The 23,941-nt window shown below is 35.7% G+C and overlaps 1 protein-coding gene across 5 annotated transcripts; it reads right to left on the bottom strand.

Moving 5' to 3' along the window:
• Positions 1-1,046: 1,046 nt before the first annotated feature.
• Positions 1,047-23,693, bottom strand: LOC118270494 (G-protein coupled receptor 52). Of its 5 annotated transcripts, none has more exons than XM_035586597.2 (6): positions 23,283-23,693; positions 22,255-22,462; positions 5,057-5,121; positions 3,367-3,546; positions 2,659-2,903; positions 1,047-2,231 (listed from the first exon to the last, which is right to left on the bottom strand). In XM_035586597.2, exons 4-6 carry the CDS (start codon positions 3,542-3,544, stop codon positions 1,635-1,637), a joined length of 1,020 nt encoding a protein of 339 aa, XP_035442490.2. In that variant the 5' UTR covers positions 3,545-3,546; positions 5,057-5,121; positions 22,255-22,462; positions 23,283-23,693; the 3' UTR covers positions 1,047-1,634. The 5 variants fall into 5 exon arrangements, with proteins under 5 accessions (XP_035442490.2, XP_035442020.2, XP_035442187.2 ...); XM_035586127.2 differs by having other exon boundaries at positions 2,647-2,903; positions 23,283-23,667; XM_035586294.2 differs by lacking the exon at positions 22,255-22,462 and having other exon boundaries at positions 2,647-2,903; positions 23,283-23,667.
• Between the last annotated feature and the right edge of the window lie 248 nt (positions 23,694-23,941).

Here is a 23,941-nt window from a genome sequence, read left to right on the forward strand (position 1 = left end):
TCTACCAATAACACAATACATTAAAATATTAAATTTACACTACACGAAATTCTGGGATTTCTAAATAAATGTTAAACATTAACGAAAATGAAATTTACAAAATTCAAATGAAGCTACAACGGAACAGGCTTTTACGGTACTATTTTACAGCCAGTACATTATCAATAATTTAATTATTGAACTTGATAAAGCCAAATTGAATATTAACCATGTTATGATCAGACAACTCGTTTGTTTTCATATATCTAATGTAAAATGTACAACACATTTTGTGACTGACCACAGTGACTGACATTATTTTTATAGAACATTTTTTATTAATATTGGCTTCCCAATACGTAACTATTGTTTGAACTTTTAATAACATTATTTCTTTAACACTACAAGTACCTATCAAAGGCATACTCTTCAGATACATGTACAAACACACTGGCATACAACTTTAGCTCAGTATTTTCCTTCAACTATATAGTATAAATATTTACCATCCAAGATATTCGAACCATCTTCAGATATTGCTATGATACACGTATCTAATAGATATTCTATTTAAAATAAAGCATTTATTCGTGATTATATAAAATATTTTAGGATTCTCGCCGACGAAATGCCGAAGCGACACAATAATATTCGGCTTGTACTATACATATTAGAATAGAACACATTACAATTTTAGAATTAACATGACGTACAAACATAAACCCCCATAGAATTAAAGTAACTGAATTGAATAAATACCAGTTAAATTAATGAAACACAACGTTTAAAAAAAGTAAGGATTGAATACATAGATATATAATTGCAAGTGTGATCGATTACCAATGTGTAGAGTACATAAACTCCTTGTTAAATTTAAAGATTTATATGAATAGACTGTACTACATCAAGTTTAATAATTATCGGCAGTTACTTTTATTCTAAGGGTGCAACACGTTCTTATAAAACGAACCTAAACTTAAATCTTGGCTCCATTTCATATGAACATAACATTCACAATATATTTCAATAGTACATGAATCAACAATGCTTTTTAAAAGCGGCCTATGACTATATACTAGTCTAAAATAATATTGTGGTACTTATATTAACTATCTAAATAAACATTTATTTAAATACTAAACATTTCTTACATTTTTAATTTAGAATGAGTTAGAAACTACATAATGTCTAAAGTAACGAATTTTTATTGAGAAAATGATATGAATTTTATTGCACAGAGCAAAGTGTTTACGAACTTCCAACTTAAACACATTATTGTCAAAAGTCATTGCCTACAGAACTCATAACTCGATTACACATCGTAGTCTATGAAAACTTCAACTGTTCCAGTGTCCATTGTTAGAAACCTGAGAAGTTTACGTTCGTCGTGTCAAGCACAGAGTAGGATGAACAATCAGCAGTGACATTACTTTGTCAACAAACATCACTTATTACTAAATACAGCAATATTGGGACAACTTGTGGCAACCATATTATTATGTTTCTACATATGATTCCAAACCCACGAGCACTGTCATGGCGGACTATTCAGCCAGGCAAGGTATCTAAATCCATAATATTGACTGCAGCACAATGGGGCGTGTGCTCAAGTTGTTGACTTCGTAAAGGATTTACATACCTGCCAGAAGATGAACTCAGTCATCATTGTCCAGGCCCATGAGCTCTGCAGCCAGGCGCCCCTTGGAGCGGCAGCACGCTGTCAGGCATAATATTCGAAGCGCCAGGCGAAATTGTGGGCTGAATATAAGTAGTATAACAATCTTCCAAAACGAATTTAAAATGCCCATCCAAACTACACCGAAATGTAACATTGGTATTTTTATCTCCTGATCAGTACAATATTCATAAAGCTTGACAACAACGTAGGGAGTCCAGCTTAGCCAGAATGTGCAGACCATGATAAAACTCATCCAATGACTCGGGTTCGACAGGTTCTCAGCTAGAGCCGTCGCGTACTCTTTGTCATGGATAGGTACGCCGCTGTTGAGTTTACGCTTCATTGAGAAAATATAATAATAGTTGTAGACGATCGATATGACGCTTGGTCCCAGCACGAGGATGCCGAGGGTCGCAGTGTACGCGTACGTGGTGCCCCAGTCTAACATGCAGATAAACGTTTCCTTGTCGAAGTTTGCTTCCTTTTTGTAGCCGAGAAGAGGAGGACAACAGAGCATTGCAGCTGAAATCCATGTGAACACCATCCAACATTGGCTCCTAGTGCGCGTTTGTACCTGGTCCATGGACATTGTTATTAATAATTAGCCTAGAACACGTGCGGCCTATACTACACTATCATTTCTTGTATCGTATTATCCAACCGGGGCAAAATCGTTGAAAAGGTAATAGGAAGAAATATTAAAGGTAAAAATTAATCTTCATGCTAACAAAAGGAAAAAGTTCGACTAAAATGTAGATGTAAATGTAATTAAGTACAAAGGAGATTTTAAAAAGACAAGATAAAATAAATGGTAGTCTACTAAAATATTATAGTTACAAGAAGAATTAATTACTTTCATACGGTTATAGGAAAAATGATTTTGTTCATTTTAAATTCATCAAAAGACTCGAATGATCAAATTGCTAAATGTGAATGCATAAAAGATGCAAGCTAGCTAGCTAAAAAAACATATTAAAAAGGATAACTACCGTCGCACTAACCGTCTCATAGCGGAGAGGCTTCCGGACTGCGAGATAACGGTCAACAGAGATCCACATGAAGGTGTAGACGGAGACGGACCAGAGCGTGACCTCCACGTAGCCCGCCAGCCGACACATCAGGTCGCCGAACATCCAGCGCCCCGTGATGGCCGGGTACACCGACAGCGGCACCACGAACACGCCGATCAAGAGGTCCGCCACAGCCAGCGATAGCAAGTAGTAGTTAATTACTTCATTGGAAAGACCTGCATCATAGAAAATATACAAACGCTATTTAATATTATTGCAAAGAAGCAACAAAAATATCAAACGAAACTAATTCATTTCCATTACATACATACGTATGTTTACATTTCCCCGCCATTTAATTACTACTCCAAGCACGAACCAGGTAATTACTAACTAATAAAAAATATTGAACGTTAGTAATTGAAATGTGTATGTTGATATAGGTACACTGGTGTCCCAGTTTTGCGTTCAATGTACTAATGTAAACCGTTCGAAAGAAACCTGACCAATTCAATAGATTATCCACTTCAGCACGGATTAATTTCCAACGGATGATACAGACTAAAACCGATTACGGTTCGTGACTCTTGTAGTATTAAGCACAAGGCCTAGCAAAAAATCACATAACATCGCTGCAAAATCTAAGGGCGAAACAATGTTTTTTAACATAAATTGTAAAAGAATAACATTTTAGTTTACCTTTGAAGTTGAGGAAGGAAGCTATAATTAGAATATTAGAGATGACTATAGCAATGCCCATGACGGCGATGATGGCGGCCTGAGTCAATGTCTCGAAGGATGCCAGTGGACTATCAGCTACGCTGACGTCGCCACCAGCTGCGCCGCCGCCTCTTGCGCTCATCATTTTGGCAGGCATGCCTGAACACAAATATATCACATTATCTCACTTTATCACTACTTAAATCACAAATTGTACTCGATTTGCTCATACCTAATACCCTTGATTTAGTACATTAGCTCACTAATTAAGGTTTGCGGAATGTCTTGATCTCACAACAACTTTCTGGCATGAACTACGTCTATGGTGAGACGCATTGTAAACATCGCGTCATATTATTGTCAATTCATAAGTAACACATTTACAACTAATCAAATACCCATTGATGTCTAACACCTTTACCTGGACATTAATACTAGGTAATTAAATAAAATTGATATTTAGTTTTTGGGTGATTCTTCAAAAAAAACCCAAAAAGTTAACGGTGACATTATCCTCAACCAAAAGTTAACAATTCTGCCGATTGAAGCACAAACTTTGTTTTGTTCAATAAATTAAGCTGTGACACTACTCTCAACCAACCCAATCAAAATAAGGATGATACTAAGCTACTACGATGCTTAATAACGCGGGCGATTAATGATTTGTTAAATAAAAGTTAAAGTTTTTTGAAGAAACACCATTTTAAGACATTTTGTTCTAAATAGTAAAATTATTCTTGTATATTTATATCAAAAATATCTGTACCAATCTTCTTTAGTGTGCCTCGAAAATATAGCACTATCTATTCTTTACCGAGACCCAATTTTGATATGCAGGTCAGCTCCGAATGGACCCAGACTATATTTAGAGTATTTTTATGTGCTGACTGCATGGACACAATAATAACTTGTCTCTGTGTCAGCCCATAAATACGGACACAGGCCGCCTAGTTTACAAAACTCACTGAATCTTTGATTAGCCATATTGTCAAGGGATTTTGCTTCAGGAATAGTTGCTCGCCTATTTGCTATATTCGTTTTGCGATTCAATTTCTTTGTTTTTAACATATTTACTTGAAAAGTGTGATATATTTTTTTCTTGAAATTATATTTCTGTGGATAATAATTTGAAAGCCTACGGGTTTACATCTTAAACCAAAGATTCTGAATATTCATCACTAGATGTTTAGCATCCTCCCCAAAATGCAATTAATTTCCTATCATAACAGTTAAAATGTTTAACAATCAGTTGATACAAAAACATTTTCTATACTAAATGTAGGCAAATTATTATCACTGTGTTTATACCGTTAATATTCTATTACCAAAATAGTTACCGACGCCAATTTTAAATAAATTCTGAGTTAGATACTATATTTTATTATCCTGCTAATATTATAAATGTGAAAGTTTGTGAGCATGGATGTTTGTTACTCTTTCACGAAAAAAATACTCAAGGGACCGGGATGAAATTTGGAATAGAGATAGATTATGGTCTCAAATACTTTTTATCCCATGGGAACGCGGACGAACCCGCTGGTAGAAGCTAGTAGAACATGTATAACATATACCTCAGTAATAGCACGAAGTCAATTACTCGTACCTACTACTTATAATAACTTCTGTCAAGTGTGATGAAGTGTTATAAGCTAGTATTATCATTACTTACCGGTGTCAAGCCCCAGGAAGATAGATTAAAAATGAAGAAAAGAAACCATTGCTGTTACGTCCAATCTGTTAAATAAAATAAAAGTAATCAGTAAAATTGGATTAAATGTACATTTCAGTATTTTGCCAGCGTGATCATTAAGTAACGAAAAGAATATCAAAAATATTTTTTTGATAAATAAACTACAGTTTCATATACAAAATAAATATATAAACAGATTGCACAAGTACGCAGACATGATATTTATTTGGGTCATTTGGATAGCAACACAAAGTCTAACGAACAAATATATTGTACAAGATCTCTTGATTTGTTTGTTGCGATTTGTACCTAAATCAAATATTCATGTCGGGTTAGTTTACATTGTAGTTACGTGCGTAGCCAGCCTCCTGCAGCGTTCACATAAATCTTAATTCAAGGCAAATCTCAAAGACAAGATTGTCTATTGTCAAGATTTTCTCTATTCAACATTTATCTGAATGCAGCAAGATTCGTACTTTGAGGCATTAAACGCGAAAAGCACCAGTTTGCTAACAATTAATTTATGGAGACAAAGTGAGTTCCATTAGAATGAGCTAAAACTGGATAATTGCGGGTCCATTGTGTGGAAGATAAAATTGTTTGGAAGAGAAATGAGAGAGATCTGCGAGTTGCGACCCCATTTAGAAGTAGGATGAAGTAATGTAGGTTGCGTCATCAGGTTGCCGAACTTAGGTATAAGATCTTCCGCGAGCGTACATCATTAAAACTTGCTTGTCATTTGCATACAACCCAACAGTATAATATCATGAACTGTTAGGTAAGACATGGCGTCGTCTAGGTAATACCTTGCAACGTCGCACATTTTCATTTATTTCGATGCACATACTACAATAAAACTAGTTCTTCGTAAGTCTCCTTGTGTACCACAGTTTCTCGAAGATTTAATTGTATCTAGCTAAGTTCGCACAAAATTTGATAAGAGATCTTGTTAGTGATATTTTACGTATGAGTTCTTTGAATCTACAATGTAAATTCAGTAAGGTAGACTATGGATTTTTAACTTATGATTCATTACAGAATTCGGTTGCAACCTAGAAGTTGAACTATGACATTGCAGTCTACAATTATTATTGTGATCACGATATATGTATCTATCAAATTCCCCTTTGTAATATTTCTATTGATAAAAAATAGTTTTCTACAACCCCAAGTTATTTAACACGTCAAGGCCCATTTCACACTATGCTACTCGACATAAAACCTAGCTTAGTGCACACGTGAAAAGCGAACCGCAACGATGCGTTCACGGGCAGTCGACCGATAGCAACGTCAAACAACCCGTGGCAAACCTATTATTACTTCAAATGAAAAATACATGGGAGCATCGATAGACTGAAACAATGTGATTGAATCGTTTCATTCAGAACAGATACGTTGAACTTTATTCAACTGTTTCGTTCTATATCGAGTTGGAACATTCTTTAACAATCTGGCCTATTTCCCCCGCGTCGGTCATTCGCTTCACCTTTGACCGGCCGCGATACTATTTTTATCATAATACGTACGGGTAAACTTTCACTACGACATTATTCTTCCTACGATTCAAATTTAGCCCTATTTTACAATATAATAGTAGCAAATAAAGTAACCGCTATGTAAGGTTTTGAATCAAGAACGTAATTTGTATGAACTATCTGTCACATAAGTTTATCTGGTACTTATATGAAGGCGCGTATTATAAACTACCGACTGTACAGTCCACTCAGTGACTAGGTGACTCAGCTCGCAGTTTCGCATCGCAACCATCTATTTATTTTCACAAAAAATATACACTTTCTTAACATCCATCCTATGAAGCGTTTGATTAAAGTCTGTAACTGCCAACTAAAAAATATTGGAAGGCAAATCCTACGCTAGCGTCGGTCTACGTTGACTGCCTTGGTTGGGAATTTGTAAAGAATTTTTTGGTATGGTAGTAGTCGTTAAGGATTTTTGATTGGTACAGAAAAATTTTGTGCGCGCACATATCGTTGTTCCGAATTCGGTACGGAGTGAAGTTATAGGTATGTTTATAATTCACGAATCGAAAATTTTAGTGTTGAAGCTGACTAGGTAAACGTTATTTCAGAACGAAAGAAAAACCTACACCTACAGATATTTAAATGTCATCTAAAGTTTGTGTACTTAATGCTTATGTAAGTTATGTTTAGATAAGAAATTGTAAGATCGCCTATTCGATCCAAATACACCTCCAAAGTTATAAAGCGAAATTATTATTTCATCATTTTCATCGCAACCACATAAATACTAAAACATTATAAACAAATCCATTATTATGTATGTCTATTAGTTAATTAAATTAATTTATAATAATGATGCATTTGCGGTAGCCAATAACAAAAGGCACATTGATATTAACATTATATTTCTCAGTACTAAAAATTTACTTGGAAAATGACGAACGAACTTGTCAGTCGAACTTTGACTATGTTCGATATTTTAATAGGAGCTCGTTATAATAACGTACTAGCGAAATGTTTCGTGTACATACACCCCTTCAGGGAATTCTGTGATACAGATGCAACTTATTTGAATTTGGTTCTATATTTCGCTATTATGCTATATTTCGAGTGACTATTTGTGCTGTATAACTGAACAGTAGAACTCGTATTTCCCCACAATATTTGTGCCATTACTGCAGCTTATGAAGCATACGACAAAGGGATACTGAATATATCTGACCTATTTAAAATCTGTCACGCTTCGGGACAAATCCACCAAGCACTCCTCATAATTGGTCGGCCTGTTTTGTTCGAAACTAGTCCACGATCATATCACTGTACATAAGACATGTATGATAATGTATAAGCATTATAATTATTCACTATTTGTATGTAAAGTTCACTGAGAAACGCCATTCTTTATACTTTTTAGAGTACATAATCTAAAAGTAATCTCAATTTCGAAAAATAAATGTTAGTCTTTAAAAATGTAACCAAATGACTTAGTTCTGAGCTGAGCTTTTTCCGAGAGCTTTTTTTAAGAGAGAGCTTTTTTGCGAGAAAAATCCAATAATACTTAAACTTTTTTTTTTAAACGTTGCCCCACATTAGGATTTTCTCCTGTGTCGTGGGTGCGTTTACAAACATACAAGTTCACATGCACATTCATTGTCTAACTTGATAATTAAACTAGGAACTTCGTTGGATCGCATTTAGTTTGATCACGCTTGCAACTATGCTACTACGAGTGCAACAAGGTCACTCCGACTAAAAATAATTATAAAACTAAACATTCCCTTTTAACTTATATTTTCCTACAAGTGCTGTAATTGACATTTTCCATTGAAGACCAATTAAGCTTAAGTTATTGAAAACTAGAACGAACCGCTAATACCGGAGTGCTGGATGGAAATTAGGTCAAATAAACTATTAGCCTAGCCTTTTAGCCATATAATAGTAATGACATAATTAATGACAAATTTCTATTGAACATTGCTGGTACATATTGCATATCACTTTATTATATTATAATAACAATGTACGATAGTATTTATTTCCAATTTAATGATAAATATTGCGATCGTCGTACATTAGAGGACTGACCATTATCTTTATGTTTGGCAGGTAGGTCGAAAACTGAAGTTTAAAAGGTTTATAATAATATACTACTGCCTCCCAATCTCCGCCTAATGTGTACGCCCTTAGTCGACTCTTAGGTAACCCGCGAGAAGTATGCGATAATTTTTATTAATATAGTTTACTCTGCTCTCTAATCAATTTGTTTGTAATATTGATATAACCGCTTTTTACTACATACATTATTCATTTTATTTACCAAAATATATTATTTAAATTTTTGTTTAGCTTTTTGTTCCGGCTAATCTTTGAAATGGTTGAAGCGATTTTACGGGACTTTTATTGGCAGTTAAATGATGTACTAAGGTGGAACTGCTTGGAAGTCACCAGTCACCAGTCATCCTGAGTGCTATAGCTGACTGGCACGACTGACCACTAATGTGGAAATTAGTGCAACGGACTAAGTCTCTGCTTAGTATTACATACTAGTTAACTAATTTAATTCTTCCTTATTATAATCTGTGGACTTCGGTTGTGTTAATTAATAAAAATAATTAACAATTAAATAATTCAAATTAGGCGCAACTTAGACTACTATTATTATAGAAATTGAAGTCTCAAAGTCTGTAAACCTTGCGAGCGAAGCTGCGGGCACTACCTAGTAATAAGTAATAAATTAATAGTTATTAAGTTTTACTCTACCCTGAACTGATCAAAATTGGAAAATTTAATTATCTACCATCTTGAATCAGACTCAAAATTGCATAGCGTACTAAACGCTAGAGAAAATTTAACTTCTTCAAACTAAAGTTGAACATTTTCTCCGTAGTTTTAAATTAAACTTCCTTTATTTAATTAAACAAAACTATCTCTTTAGTCCATGATTGCAAACGTGACCCCTAAGGCCCCGGGGCCTGGTAAAATATTCTTGTATAACCTTACCTAGTAAGGTAAAACAGACATATATGACAATAGCCTCGTCCTCTGTTTCATGAAACTCATTACTTAACTAGTGAAAAACTAGTGTAATCGTCAAATACATAGGTATATGTAGATACACCTAATCGCTTAAGTCAGAGTCATTTAATTGTAACTTAACCCAGTCCTTCGAATAGTTTTAAGTAATCATTCACATATTAAATGCCTCTGAGTGACACTAAGTGCAACCATTTTTCGCATACATGGACGTTATATCTCACATACCACCAATTAAATCTTTTGAGACCCATAAGATGAGGATTTTGGTATACAGGTAGGTCATAGGTAGCTTCTACTGAATGATTCGACGTCGTCAAAACAAAAAGTATTTTTAAATTTAACGCAAGCAATACAAAATCAGATAATTTCACACAAAATGAAAATGTATTTAATATTTGAACGTGTAAGATAAATTTTAACATTGTCAATTACTTAGTTATGTTAAACGTTAAATATTGTGGTTTACCAACAAACACTTGGTATTTAAGTGTAAAATGTAAAACAAATTTTACTTTCATAAATGCAGAGAATAACCGGGTGTAGGACGGAATTATTTGTAAGTCTGTGTTGTGCTGGAAAATAATTTTCCATATTTTCTATTTTAAGTTAGGAAGCTCGTCATGCCACTTGCTTATTTTTTAAATGTTTTTTTAATCAACGAAAAAGAACGGAACAGTTCTCAAGCCAAGGCATATTTCTTTTAGTACCTCGCCGTCGTGGAAAAAATCATACTGAGGTATAACGTCGTTTTTTACATTAAAAAAAGAGTAAAAAGTTTACAGCAGGCCTGAAGGAAAGTAGTTACCGTAGCCAATAGAAAAAAGCCAACGGATCTACAACACCAAAAATATCCCTCAATCATTTTACATCTTGTATAGCCCTAAGCTAAAATCTGGATTTTAATTGATATAACATGCCTAAAGGTCTAGTTATTTGTTATGTTGCTATACATATAATAAATCTGTAGAAGGGTCAATTCTGTACATTGAAAATATTAAAAAAATAAATAGCAGGGGGTGTTACTGGATCGATACCAAACCCAAATATGTGATTAAAAAAATTTTTGTCTGTTTGTCTGTCTGTATGTTCAGGCATCACGTGAAAACGGTTCGATTTCGATGAAACTTGGTATAATTATACCTTACTATCCTGGGCATAAAATAGGATACATTTTATCCTTGAAAAATACGTAGAAAAAAAACTTTATTTTTCAGTTTTATTCTACAGAACGCGAGCTCAACAGCAGTAGCTCAATAGAGGGATCTCCTTAATTATTATGGGCCTCGCCGTATTTGGGTCCAATCAATAGATATTTATAAGATGTCATTGTCAGAGTTACTCAAAATGGAGAAATAAAACTTCCACGCGAGACCGACAATCGCGCGGACAGAGTCGCGGGCGGAAGCTAGTTACAAATAAATAGTTTTTTATTGTATTTGTTAAAGTTTAACAAGCTTGTTAGTTAGTTAGACGTCCAAATCCCTTTATTTCAAAGTACAGTTCAACAGCCCTCTAGTTAGAACTTCATATTTGTCACTTGCAGTTTGCAGTTGAATTTAACTTTACTTTTAACGAGTTCCACGCTCAGACCCGAAGCGATGTGGGCCATATGTGTTTTAAACATAAATATTTTTACAAATATTCTAGCTAGGTAAACGTACCTAGATGTTTTATAGGTAGAAATGACGTAATCATCCTACTTAGGAGTACTTTGAATCGTTTTGTCTAAGTACTGTTTACTTATCCAACAAAATGAAAATAATATGTAGGTACGTGTCTAATATTTTTAATTACCTAACCGCCGGACTAAATAGATTTTTAATTATATCCCGAAAAGGAATGATTTTATCTATTATGCCCTATACATGTAATAATGGGAACATATAGACATATAATTATGCAACATATGGATATTGTCACCACCATGCGACAAAATAGAAGCCTAGAAGTACGACCAATAGAAAGTAAGAGCAAGAGTTGCGCTCTTGCGCGACGATCTCAAGTCACCGTATATCCGGTCTGCGTCGGTGAGCAAGGGTAAGGGGTAAGGTTTGCGCGCGCGAGAAAGAGCCATCAGACCACCACAGATGGGGCCAGCAGGGCTGATGCCGACCAGGAGCTGCGGACTGCTTAGCGGGTTACCAGGTCTTCGATTCAAGAAATGGGAGTAGTAACAGGCTGTTTTTAGTTAGTAAGAGTCCGATACTCCCTCTCGCCTCGCTCAAGACGGAAGAAGACATTGGCGATATTCTCCCCTCAAAAAAAAAAAGAATTGCGCTCTTTATGAGCTCTCGGGAGTTTAGGATAATGCTCTGTGTGGAAATAGTAGCCTAGGATTATGCCCAGACACGAAAAAAGAGCCTAAAAATATGTATTTAATATTTTAAACCTGGCAAAGAGATTATTAATATTACACATTGTTTAAAAACAAAGTGTTAAATCTAAAACTACATTATAACGAAAGCATGTTAACCGCTTAAAAACAGATTTACAAAAATTATGAACACACGTGAATCGCCTCAGCCAAAAGAGAGAGCACAAGCGAAGGACCCTGGGTCTCTAATTCTATTACAAAAATCAATAAATTCGTAAGTAAGACAATGACAGAGAAGGCCCCGCCCTCACAGCGGCGCCCTCCTCGACGGTGACGCGATGAACATTCCCTATGGGACCCCAAATTACCAACGCTTCAGTACTACGGAGCTGTTCAACAACACACACAATCTATAAATACACAGTAAAATTATGCGAGCTTACTGTAAAGTTACGCAACGCCGTGCAAGTAATCCACGCATTTAACTTTCGTAGCCACAGTAAGCAAGCATCGTAACAGTGCTACGCCGCAAGCTACGAAGCGCCATGTTAGGATCGTAGCGCTACGTCATATCAGTTCGCAAACAAAAATGTCATGACACTTCGCTGTTGCTAGGTACACTCAATTTGACCTTTGAACTCAAGCCCACATGAAAACGCAAAATGCAAAAAATAAAAGAAAAATATAAAAGATAACAAAATGAAAAACACACCCAAGTATTCCTACACTAATATTCTGGTAACGCATTCAGATTCTTTTATTCGAATAACAGAATGTGGAACGAAATTTCATTTTCTCTTTGCTGTAACATTTCAAGAGACGAATAATCACAATATCTTTTGGCCTTACGCCAAAATCGTTACCACTGTACAGCCAAAATACGCCAGATCACAGTATTTATCCGTCAACGTAGCGCCATTTTTCAGGCGATACGCAATAACATTTTAGTAAACACAGACACTGACATCGACACCAACACCTACGTCACATAAACAAGCGTAATTAAAAACAAATGGGTGATAATAAGCACGCACCTTCACTGAAATACGACGCACACCGCCACAGAATGCAATGGCCAAATAGCCGGGCTCCCGGGGTGCAAGGTCAGGTACAATCTCGCAGTGAACAAACGACTTATATCACACTCTGCACTTACGTAATGGAATACGGGGAATGGAGGATCCGAATCGGGAAACCTACATCGTACACACAATTTACTTCAATAAATAACACAGAAATCCACTGATAGCCCACCAAGACTCGAGTTTTACCAGTAAACTTCGCGGAAAACTGACGCACCGCCACGGAGCAACGACTAGGGGCGGTGTTATTGTTCGGGAGGTAAGCGTGAGGCGCACGCGGCAATTCGAAGTCAAGGTCAACTCGTGGGAGCTCCTCTGGCAGCTGGGCGCTCCAAGGTCACCTGCGCCCCTCACCCCAGAATCGATCGATACAAAATTATAGCGAAATAGAGAGTTACTCGGATGAACTGAGCATTTATTCGGTTAGGGCGCGAAATTCGTAATGGTATCTTGCTTGGTACGCCCGATATCATGTTACCAGGTCAAGGTTTATCAGAGTAGATGGCCCGATGTACGTTATTTGCTAAAAAATCTAATCTGGAATTATAATACATCGCAGATCATACATGATTAAATCTGTGTCATTCCAAATAGCAATAGGAAAAACATTCTCACATTTTGTTTACGTCCTAAAAGGTGTTAGCACATACATAAACAATACGGTACTTGTATTATTGTCACTACACTCATTCTTTTTTCTGCGACTATTGGCATACCGTCATCGTCGTGAGTCCTCGACATAAGATTGGCATGTCAAGGATTTTTTGCAAACATCGCTATAAAAGCTAGCTGTGACCAACATTGAGCAATGACCAACGTCACAACTGCATAATAATATACGTAACGCGTTAGCTTAAGCATTTTCACACTGAGTTTTTTCATTGTACAACTTATAACTATCCTGAATTCGTGTGAGTTGTTTTACTTTTTGCATAATGTTTACTGTAAAATTTTAAAACTCCGAACTATTCCAGTAAACAAGAGACAATACGAGCTGTTGACGAAATTGTATTTACTGCCAAATAGTATTTATTAAAAAAATACGTAGAGCAAGATAAAAAACAGATCTTGTTGGAGTGACAGTTGTGAGCGTGACCACTGGAAGTGTGATACTAGGCTGATTACTGGGTCAACTGACCTATTATTGGGACATTCGTATTCGGTATAAAACATAGGATTTTAAAAATCTGTCCTACTCGGTCCAATTCGGTTTTGAGTCTAAAAACGTGACATGAATAATTTTTTAAACAAATATGTATGTACATAATATAAAGTATGTTCATTGAGTTATTTAATTTAGGATTTAATGTGTTTTTCAGTAGCAAAACGTTTCTTTCTGACAAAATTGTGGAAGAAAGTTTAACATCTTTATAATAATATTATTATCACTTACGCTTACAAATGTATTTTCCTTATATGTTTTTTTTAAACTAAACCTACTAAACTACCTGTGGAATGCAATCGTCAGTCACGTGGATATACTCGTTTGAAGGTAGTGGTCTGAGGTGCGAAATTAGTTATTGACTGAATGGTGTAAGCGAATCTAGTGCGTCTTGTGATTGTGTGGTATAATACGATGTCGTGCGTACTGACGTCAAGACAATAGGCCTTTGTAGATTCAGCCAATTTCGCATAGGTGTTGGAGCGCTTGCACTTAGTGATCTTGATATGAGGTGTGAATCAATACAGGTGTACATAATGAATATTACTGTGATTAATTCTAACTACAGTAATATGTAGTAAAAATTACATCCAGCGCTGTATGTGTGGTTATAGGGTTACTTTTCATCACATAATTGACAGAAAAACGTAAAACAAAATACCTTTTCACAGGTCTAACTGCGTTTTTCAAGCCGCCTGCCAAGAATGGCGATTATATTTTTATAATAACCATCGTGAGACATACTAAATTAACTAAAAAGAATGCGGTTTACTCAGCACGCAGTAAGCTGCGCGACATCGCCGCGTCTCCACACGCTACTCATGATGAAGAGTCCCTTTGTAGGTATCTCGAAATTAGTGGAGCTCTTCACCATTAAAATACGTGAATAAACGGTGATTTTTTTGTTATTTTATTTTTAGTTAATGAAAATTATGTTTGAAATAATACGAGACGCAAAAGAGCTCAAGACCAAGCTCAAACAATATAGGATTTCCCTTGGATGACGCTGACGAAGGTGTCTTTATCAAGACTAATGTAGTGTAATTATAATTATATTCAACTGTATTACTATTCCTGCATATATTATATATTATCATTTTGTGTAATTACAGTACAAAACCGAAAGCCATTTCCAACTCCGACCTATTTCTGAGACAGGTGATATTAGTAAAACAGAATTGAAATTGCAAATGTGGCCAGAATATGGTTGAAATGGATTTCTATACACAGAGTGTTATTTAAACCATGTTCACTATGAATAGGATGAAACGATGAAATGGCTTCTTTTTGTGATAGAAATCCCTTTGAAACAGAAATATTAATGATTAGTATTACTACATTTTGTGGTCGCATTGTGCTCCTATTTTCAACACAGAATTCGGAATGATCGGAATGAAAATTTCATATGTAATAGGATTTAAAATAGAATGGACTTTTGGATTAGAAGTCATTGTACGCAAAAAACTACGAGTCATAAAAATAATACGCATATTTACTACCACATAAGCTAAAATTCGGAATACAGAAGTTTAAAGTGTATTAAAAATTGTGTCGAATTTTTATTCATTCTTTGTGACATAACCATGCAATGATCGACATGAGAATTCATGTTACATTTGGTAGTTTGACCTCCCAACTTCTGGTCAGATGTTTAATCAAATTGGAATTGCATCGTCCAGGAAGACTCAGTGGGAATAACTTGAAGCGACACTCTCGTTACAATTGACAATTTTAAGCAAGAACCAAGCTCAATTCTGTCATGAAATAGGATGTGTCGTCGTGTTCACGGAGATTAGATAGTTGAATCAAATCATGGACCATTGCCTAGCCAATCGTTAGAGGTGTCAGCAGCCTACCACGTAAGACACGTCTGTTGTTGGATCCCATTACCGTATGGTGCAATGCTATGCGTCAGATTTGATTATCAGACAGGATATGTTACTAAGATTTGATTGAAGAAATTCTAAAAAGTGTTGAGCGTGTGTTTCAAAGTAAAAGTTACTATTAAGTATTTAGAGTTTGTTGCACAATTTTCGAAAAGATCGTATTATACATTTTTATTACCGTATATTACTAGCTGACCCGGCAAACGTTGTTTTGCCATAAATGATTAATAAAAAATAGGGGTTGGTGATAGAAGGGCAAAAACTTAGGGTTGTATGTATTTTTGAATATCGTATCATAAAAAAATAAATAAAAAAAATTTTGTCGAAAAAATGAAAAAAAAATTTGAGGGGTGGACCACCCTTATTATTTAGGGGTGTGAAAAATAGATGTTAGCCGATTCTCAGACCTACTCAATATGCTTACCAAATTTCAGAGGAATCGGTCGAGCCGTTTCGGAGGAGTTTGGAGACTAACTTTGTGACACGAGAATTTTATATATAAATATATAAATATATATATATATATATATATATATATATATATATATATATATTTATATATAAAATTCTAAATATATATATATATATATATATATATATATATTTATATATAAGATATAAGATATAAGATGTAAACTTTCTAGTTTGTTAGAATGAGGGTTAAATTTTATATTATAAGCTAAGGTCGCAACTTGAACACTGTGACTTAGGAATATTTTACTACTCATAAAGCGACCTTTTCTGCGACAATGCTCTGTGATGTGGCTTTGATACGGACGAACAAATCAGACACTCGAAGGAAGGGAAACCAGAAAATATATTAATAAATCGTTTAGAAATAAAACTTATGTGTCCTACAAATTATTTGTCGAAAAAAATAATTAATATTTACGTATTAAAACCGACTTAGATATAGAAAACATTTTTTTTGGGACCAACAATTTTTTGAACTATCATAATTATAAGCAGTTAGTGTTGCAGTGGATTGGGTGAGCGTAGGGACGACTACATACAGTTGTAAGTTAAAAAAAGATGGAAAGAAAACATAGTGGCCAAATTGAGAAACTCCTCGTTTTTGGGAAGTCGGTTAAAAAAAGGACTTCGTCTTAGTAATATGAAAAAATACAACTACTTTTACCGTGGCGTGCTTATTTAAAACTATTGCAGATGTAATCACAACATTTCAGGAGATTTTATAACAAAAGTAAAAAGTAAAATGTTAAAACAACAGTTTACTTTTGTTATAAAAGCTAGAAAGAAACATGCTTAGCGTCTCCAGTTTTATAAGGTGAACTTGTCTGTATTTTTACGTAATTTATATAATTTGCTTAACATAAAATGTTTTTAATGAAAAGGTTTTAATGTTTTAATTTTAATGCATTTTCTTTTAAATGAGACTATTTTCGACATGAGAAAGAGGAATAAGATTCGATATAGTCTCTATTTGGTTAGGCATATTTAATCTGTACATTTTATAGTTACAAAAAAATTTTCTTAAATAAGAATAAAGAGTACAATAAGGTATTGTGTTGATGATGCAAAAGGACTTACGTATATTAAAGTAAAATGGTGTAATTTGTTAATATGTTTGCATGTTCGCTGGCTTACGTATGGCGACTGGCCGTCATGTTCCCCTATACTTATTATACACTTTGCCGCCATGCGACACACTGTGTACATACGCCATAGAAATGAGTTGGACATTTTGCCTTCGTTCAACATTGTCGTTACGTCATCTTTGTTTGTAGAGCTATGTTTGATCTAAGTTCGCGATTTAAGACAAGGTCTCTCTTTTCTTTGCACAACCTTTAGCCCCCCCCCCCCCCTAGCAATTTCATAAAGTACTTAATGTTTGTAGTTCTTGCGTTGTTTTTATTCAAGCCATGTTTCAAGCATTGTCGTTTGTTTAGCTGGTCGGGGATCATGGCAAGGTACCTTAATAGGTACTAAAGCTTTAGGGTAATAGTGTAAGATAAAGAGAAAGTCTTGTATTTTGTTTATATTCATTTTTATTTGTATGGTGTAATTTCCATATTATATTTATTTAAAATTCTCTAGAATTACATTTTTAAATACTACTTTATAAAATACGAGCCGACCAGTAGCGGGAGCATGGTCCAAGCTTTGTCCATTTTTTAATTTTATTATTTAAAATTGTGGTCTAATAGCTACATCACTAAATCTCCTTATCTTCAATAATAAGGAACAATAGCAATAGCTCTGCACTAAACATAGTTTCAAGTCATGTGTTATATCCGGATGCTGTTTATTTGAAATTCTTCAATAATGTCTCTTGACCTCTTGTTTGGAAATCTCATTTCTTACTCAAGCAACGAAGCAAATTAAGCGTTCTACAAACTGTAACTTTTACTTACCTTGTGCAGTTCAATATTTTTCAACTCTTCACAACACGTCGGTTTTTACTCGCAGGGTATTATTGAAAGGTTAAGTAATAAACCCTTACTACCGTCTCAACTTTATCGTCCTGCCTGTGCTGCTACGCAACGTTACATTGTTGGTTCGATTCCTAAAGGAATTGGAATGCAACATGTGCCAGGTTGGGCTCGATGTCATTGCAGTGGTAAGTCCCGGGGGGCTTCGGTAGGTCCCTGCTTCTGATTGGGCGAGAAGAAATCCCGGGGTGTCATCACTGCGAGGACCATCCGGAGGATACGGTGAAGCATACGATGGCAGTCTGCCCTGCACAGGCTGAGCAGCAATCTACAGGCATTTTGAGTTTAAATGTGAATTCTCTATTTCTTCTAGGTATATAATATGTTTTTAGTTTGTACATCCTTTTTGGTTTCAGTTAGTTGTGGATATTTCTATGGAGTGAATTGCGCATTTTTCAAAACATAATAAAAGCGAGAGAAATGTCTAAATTTCAATGTATGCAAATAACCAAATTCAAAATTTATTATTCCGTACCTTACGGTTAGTTTTAAATAAAAGCATGCAAACTGTTAGCAAACTAAACCACAAGTTTTAATTGTGTGCAGGTAAATACGATGTCCTCGAAACTACACCGAAACCAAAACTTCTCAGGAATGAAAGCTGCCTTTGTGGTTCCTCCGTCAACTTGGCCCATACAATTACGGGTCGAAGTGGGGAATTTACATCACAACCGTGGCGCAGGATTCGAACTACAAAGTTCGAAAGCACTTACCTACCTTCAGTTTATACCGGCTCAAGTAGTTTAATCACTCGGTGTCGTTCCAGCTCACTATACGTTAAGTGCACTTAGGTGACATTATCGTAATTGTCGATGTATTAATTATTCAAAGTATCTACCTGTAGAACTCCACATCGGTTTTGGTTATTCTTTGTTGCTTAAATAAAATATTCATTGAATCAGTACGGTCAGTACCAGTGGCATTCCAAGCAATCACCGAAAATAAAACATTTTGTTGCACAGTTTGGTTGTATTTTCCGTTTTTTTTTTTTTCTATAAATCGTTGCTATACAAAACGTGAATCGTGACTGAAATATAAGCCGATTTTAGGAAAAAAGGATACCGCGCGCGGCCCTTTACGTTTTCAGTTAACAGTTTAAGCACATCTACCGCATGAGGTTTACATTCAAAAATTGCAATCAATGAATCAATATTTAACTGTTGTAGCTGTTACGTTTTATGTGAGAAACATAAAACGTTTAACGTTTTTATTAGAATATTCTCATATTCACCGTTTTAATTAAAGTTACAGCCGGTCAATCACGTGTTTGCGAATTCCTTTTGATGTTGTTTGTAGTTATTTATTGTTTCGACAAGTAATCACAAGAACTTGTTGCACTGTAAGCAACAAGTAAGTACTAATTATGAATGACAAAATGACTGAATAATAACCCCTTTATATAATTTTCTAATTTGATTCACCATTAATAAATAAATACGTTAAGGTGGTATAATTATGTATGGAGCCAAATGTCGTGGTGGACAGGGGGTTAAGGTAAGAAGCGTGCGCTTCTGGACCGTGAGGGTGCTGGTTTCATATCTGGTTATTTTAATTTTTTGAGAGGCAAAACAAATTCAAAACTTCAACAGACATCGCGGCAGGCCCAGAAGGAGATGACAGGACGAACACCTACGATAAGGATTGGCTGCAGAAAGTTCTGCAAAGAGAGGAGTCGAAGGAGGGTAGGGAGGCTTTTACCCTGCAGTGGGACGACCACGGCTAAAAATAAATAAAATTTAATTAGGTAGGTACTTCTTCCGCCTTGGGCGAGGCGAGAGGGAGTATCAGACTCTTACTGACTAAAAAGCACACCTTTTCTTCTCCTGCTTTGAACCGGAGCCCCAATAACCTGTTACGTAGACCGCAACTCCGGATCGGGCATCAGCCCCATCTGGGTGGTCTGGCTCTTTAGTTTGCTACCCTTGCATGCCGTCCGCAGGCCCGCAAAGGTGACCGGAGATCGTTACGCGATCCTTGACATCCGGAGTGTCTTCTGCGGCGACTGGGACGTGAGGATGATCGTTCCGTCACGCGCTCCGCTTCTTCCTTAGCTAGCACGACTGCTTCGCAGAAGGAGGAGACGGTGTCCCATTCCCCCTCGCTCCGCACATCTGGCTATTACTATTATGATTTTAGTAAGTTCAATGTTGTTAAGTTTATTTAGAGACCTCAGATATTTTTATTGGGAACCTGAATTTACAATCCTATTATGTGACTGCATGGTTTGTGAAATAGCCGGCTGATGCGCAACTTGTCGCAATTTCGATTCCCGCACGAACCGTCCCTTTCTGTTATCCACAAATTGTTCTGTTTCTATATTAAAAGTCTAATATTGCTAATCCGCCTTAAGCAAGCGTGTAAGCTCATATTTTCTTCATAAGAGTAATAACCTTTTCCGACCAGTAAGTACGGCATCACAGCCTGTAGCTGTGCTTTGAACCCTCACCGTTACCATAGGCATGGTCGATTGACGATCATGATTTTGAACCACCATTTAGTATACCCGTCTACAATATGTATGTCGCAGGGATATGATAAAAACTGGGATTTGGTCAAATCTCTAAGGGATTTGATTAAACCACGAAGGATGTCAAAATAACAATATGATTTTATCATTTCCCTAAACAAAATCTGGTGATTTGACAAATCCACAAGAATCCACACAGGAATTCAAGAAATACTGGAAATGCAACAGTGCATACAGCAACTTGAAATCATTTAGGTATTCATTAAATGCTTCGCATTAAATTCATTCTGGGTTATCTATTAGTTTATTTGCACATATTTTTATGAGAGTCAAAACAATTATATTTATTTCATATCACGTGACATGAATGAGCTTTTTAATCCAGTTTCCAGTACGTAATTAAGCGTTAACAAAACATTTTTCATTAATACATTTTGTAGCCATAAGTTGGCTACAAAATGTTTAAGAAATATTAACTTTAAAGCGAATGAAGTTTGGCTTGACACCAACTTTGGCCCGGTTCGTCTAAATATTCGTACTTTCCTGAGAAGTCTTAAATACTTTGCTAGTTCTTCTAATGAGTAGCTAGAGGTCACAGTACATCAGGTACATGAGATCATACACACGTATGCTACATTACGAAAGCAATCACTAAGTCGGTGATTATGAATAAGAATAGATGAGATGATGACATTATTCATGCCATTTCCTTTCAAATATTTCTAGACCTGAATGATTTTGCGTTTATACGGCTTGTATGAATACCGTCATCAGTAACGCGCTAGATGGGTATTACTTGACCTAAATGATGCCATATACCATACAAGTTTATAGCGCTTTAAGAAATCTAGATGTCAGTGTGCATTCATTGGCCGTTCGTTTATCTTATGTTTTTTACACAACGGGGAAGGGGTTCCCCGTTGCTTGCGGTGACCTCGTTTTAAGTTTTTTTACCTCATATCGTCCCGACAGAGTTCGTAGACATTTTTATGCTTGGATTCATAAGTATTGTAATATGACATCGAGTAATGATTACTTACCATGTCATACCTATTAAAGTATTATAAGAATTGATATTCAGAGGAATAAGAATTGTGAAGTAAAAGTACGTGATATTCAATATTCAATAAAATCAAGTATTTTTACTTGATTGGCTTGATAAAAATACTTGACTTTATTGAATATCATTAGCAATAGAGTAAACATATTTACCTAAAACATATCGTCACGCTATCCTCCCATTAGGATATACAGTCTAAATAAAACAAAAACGCAATAAGCCTGCAAAATACCTACCTTTCTTATTTTTTCCACATACATCAATGTGAAATTTACAATTTCAGATTTAGGATGGATATTTTTAGGTTTCAAGGTTCTCTTCAGGTTTCTAGATATTGCCTAGGGTGTCTTCTAATGAGGTCTTCATCAACTCGCATTTGATACAACTCTACACCCTTTTCTAAGTGAAATTGTGAATTGAAAATAACTCCTTTTTGATACTATCCTGCAAGAATAACAATCAAAACATATACCTTTCAATAGTTTTAGAATACATCGACTTGGAACCTTAGTAACTAGTGATTCCAACAACTTAAATGCTTGGCATTTGTGTCAGCCTCATAAATATTCGTGAATGGCCCACCCTCTTGGTAACTTCGTGGGTATACCCATCCCTTTCGTTCCAAAATATAGATCCTGCTTAAGCAGGCCTTCAAAGCGCCTACCAAATATTTTGTATACTTTCGCTTTTTGACTACAAGGATTATGAAAATAAAATGTATTTTTTATTGTACCTATTACGATTTCACATTATTGTTTTAGGCCTGAAATGTAAAGTGAGTTTCCCAAAAGTGAAAAAAATTCTCTAGGAGTAAAGAGAACGCGCTGTCTTAGACATGGCGTTCGCTGTGTTACTGCTCGCTGTGTAGTTATGTCATATATAAGTGTACATAATTCTAGACAAAGTAAAAATTAAACAAGAATAGGAATAGGTATCCAATCCCCAGTGAAAACAACAATGCACGCAAGCGTATTCAACCTACCTAATTATCGTGGGCAAGCCGATTTTTTTATCGATTGAAGCCAACCATGGTATCGTAGAATGTTTACATCGGATTTACTTAGTCTTACTATAAACTTATATAGGAGTGTATTCTGATTTCACTTAAAACAAAATATTTACAAATAAACCATACCAATAAACACTAAGAAATTTAAAATAAATAGTAAATAAATACATTTAAAATAGTTTTAAAGTGAGTGACAGCAACTATTAAAATAGTTGTACAAAGTTTTGAACTATCATAAAAGTGGTTAAAACTTACTTTAAGTTGGTGGCATATTGTAGTTGTCGTGTTAGACGGGCCGGCAGACGTATTTCGCGCGAACCGGTTACCCTACAAGAATGTTCACAATAGCTTAAGGTCGCTATACACTCGCTTGTGGCGCGCGGCAACTGTCCGACGACTGTGGGGGAAGTCGCACACTGCGGAACGTGGTGCGCGCGCACTACGCTCCCCGCGCTCCAGTCGTACATTATAACTGGTCTGATGTCTCCATTCACATAAATTGGTTCAGCTTTACCCGCTAATTCAAAAGTTTCCCAAGAAGCTTGGTTACTGCTTACAAAAACCCCGCGACGTTAGGTAAAGCGGGGCGGCTGCTACAGTGCCGGCCAGTCGGCGCGTGCGTAGTGCCACTGTGTAGCTAGAAGCAGCGTCGTTTGCATGCATTACTGGATGTTCAGCAACTACTCTATAGCGAACGATAGCCGGCTCATGGTTAGGAAGGCTGAATGCTCTGATAATAGCCAATTTCATAGGACGATGTAAGTACACATCAGAACTCATCTGATATATCGTACAGTAGTTTATGTTACTGCATTTAATGGAGCTGATTTACCCAACTTCTTTCATGATAATTTAGGGTACACAATAAAATGTGTGCAGGACAATAAAAATTACGCGATGCGCAGAGGTGAGAG

This window comes from Spodoptera frugiperda, chromosome 25 (genome assembly GCF_023101765.2).
Source record: "Spodoptera frugiperda isolate SF20-4 chromosome 25, AGI-APGP_CSIRO_Sfru_2.0, whole genome shotgun sequence".
NCBI lineage: Eukaryota > Metazoa > Arthropoda > Insecta > Lepidoptera > Noctuidae > Spodoptera > Spodoptera frugiperda.

Excerpts from the sequence above, each read along its gene's own strand:
- LOC118270494 (XM_035586294.2), bottom strand. The coding sequence starts at position 3,544 with ATGCCTGCCAAAATGATGAGCGCAAGAGGCGGCGGCGCAGCTGGTGGC. Across the intron at positions 2,904-3,366 it reads TTCCTTCCTCAACTTCAAAG|GTCTTTCCAATGAAGTAATT; the intron begins GTAAACTAAAAT and ends TCTATGATGCAG. Across the intron at positions 2,232-2,646 it reads ATGAGACGGTTAGTGCGACG|GTACAAACGCGCACTAGGAG; the intron begins GTAGTTATCCTT and ends TCCATGGACCAG.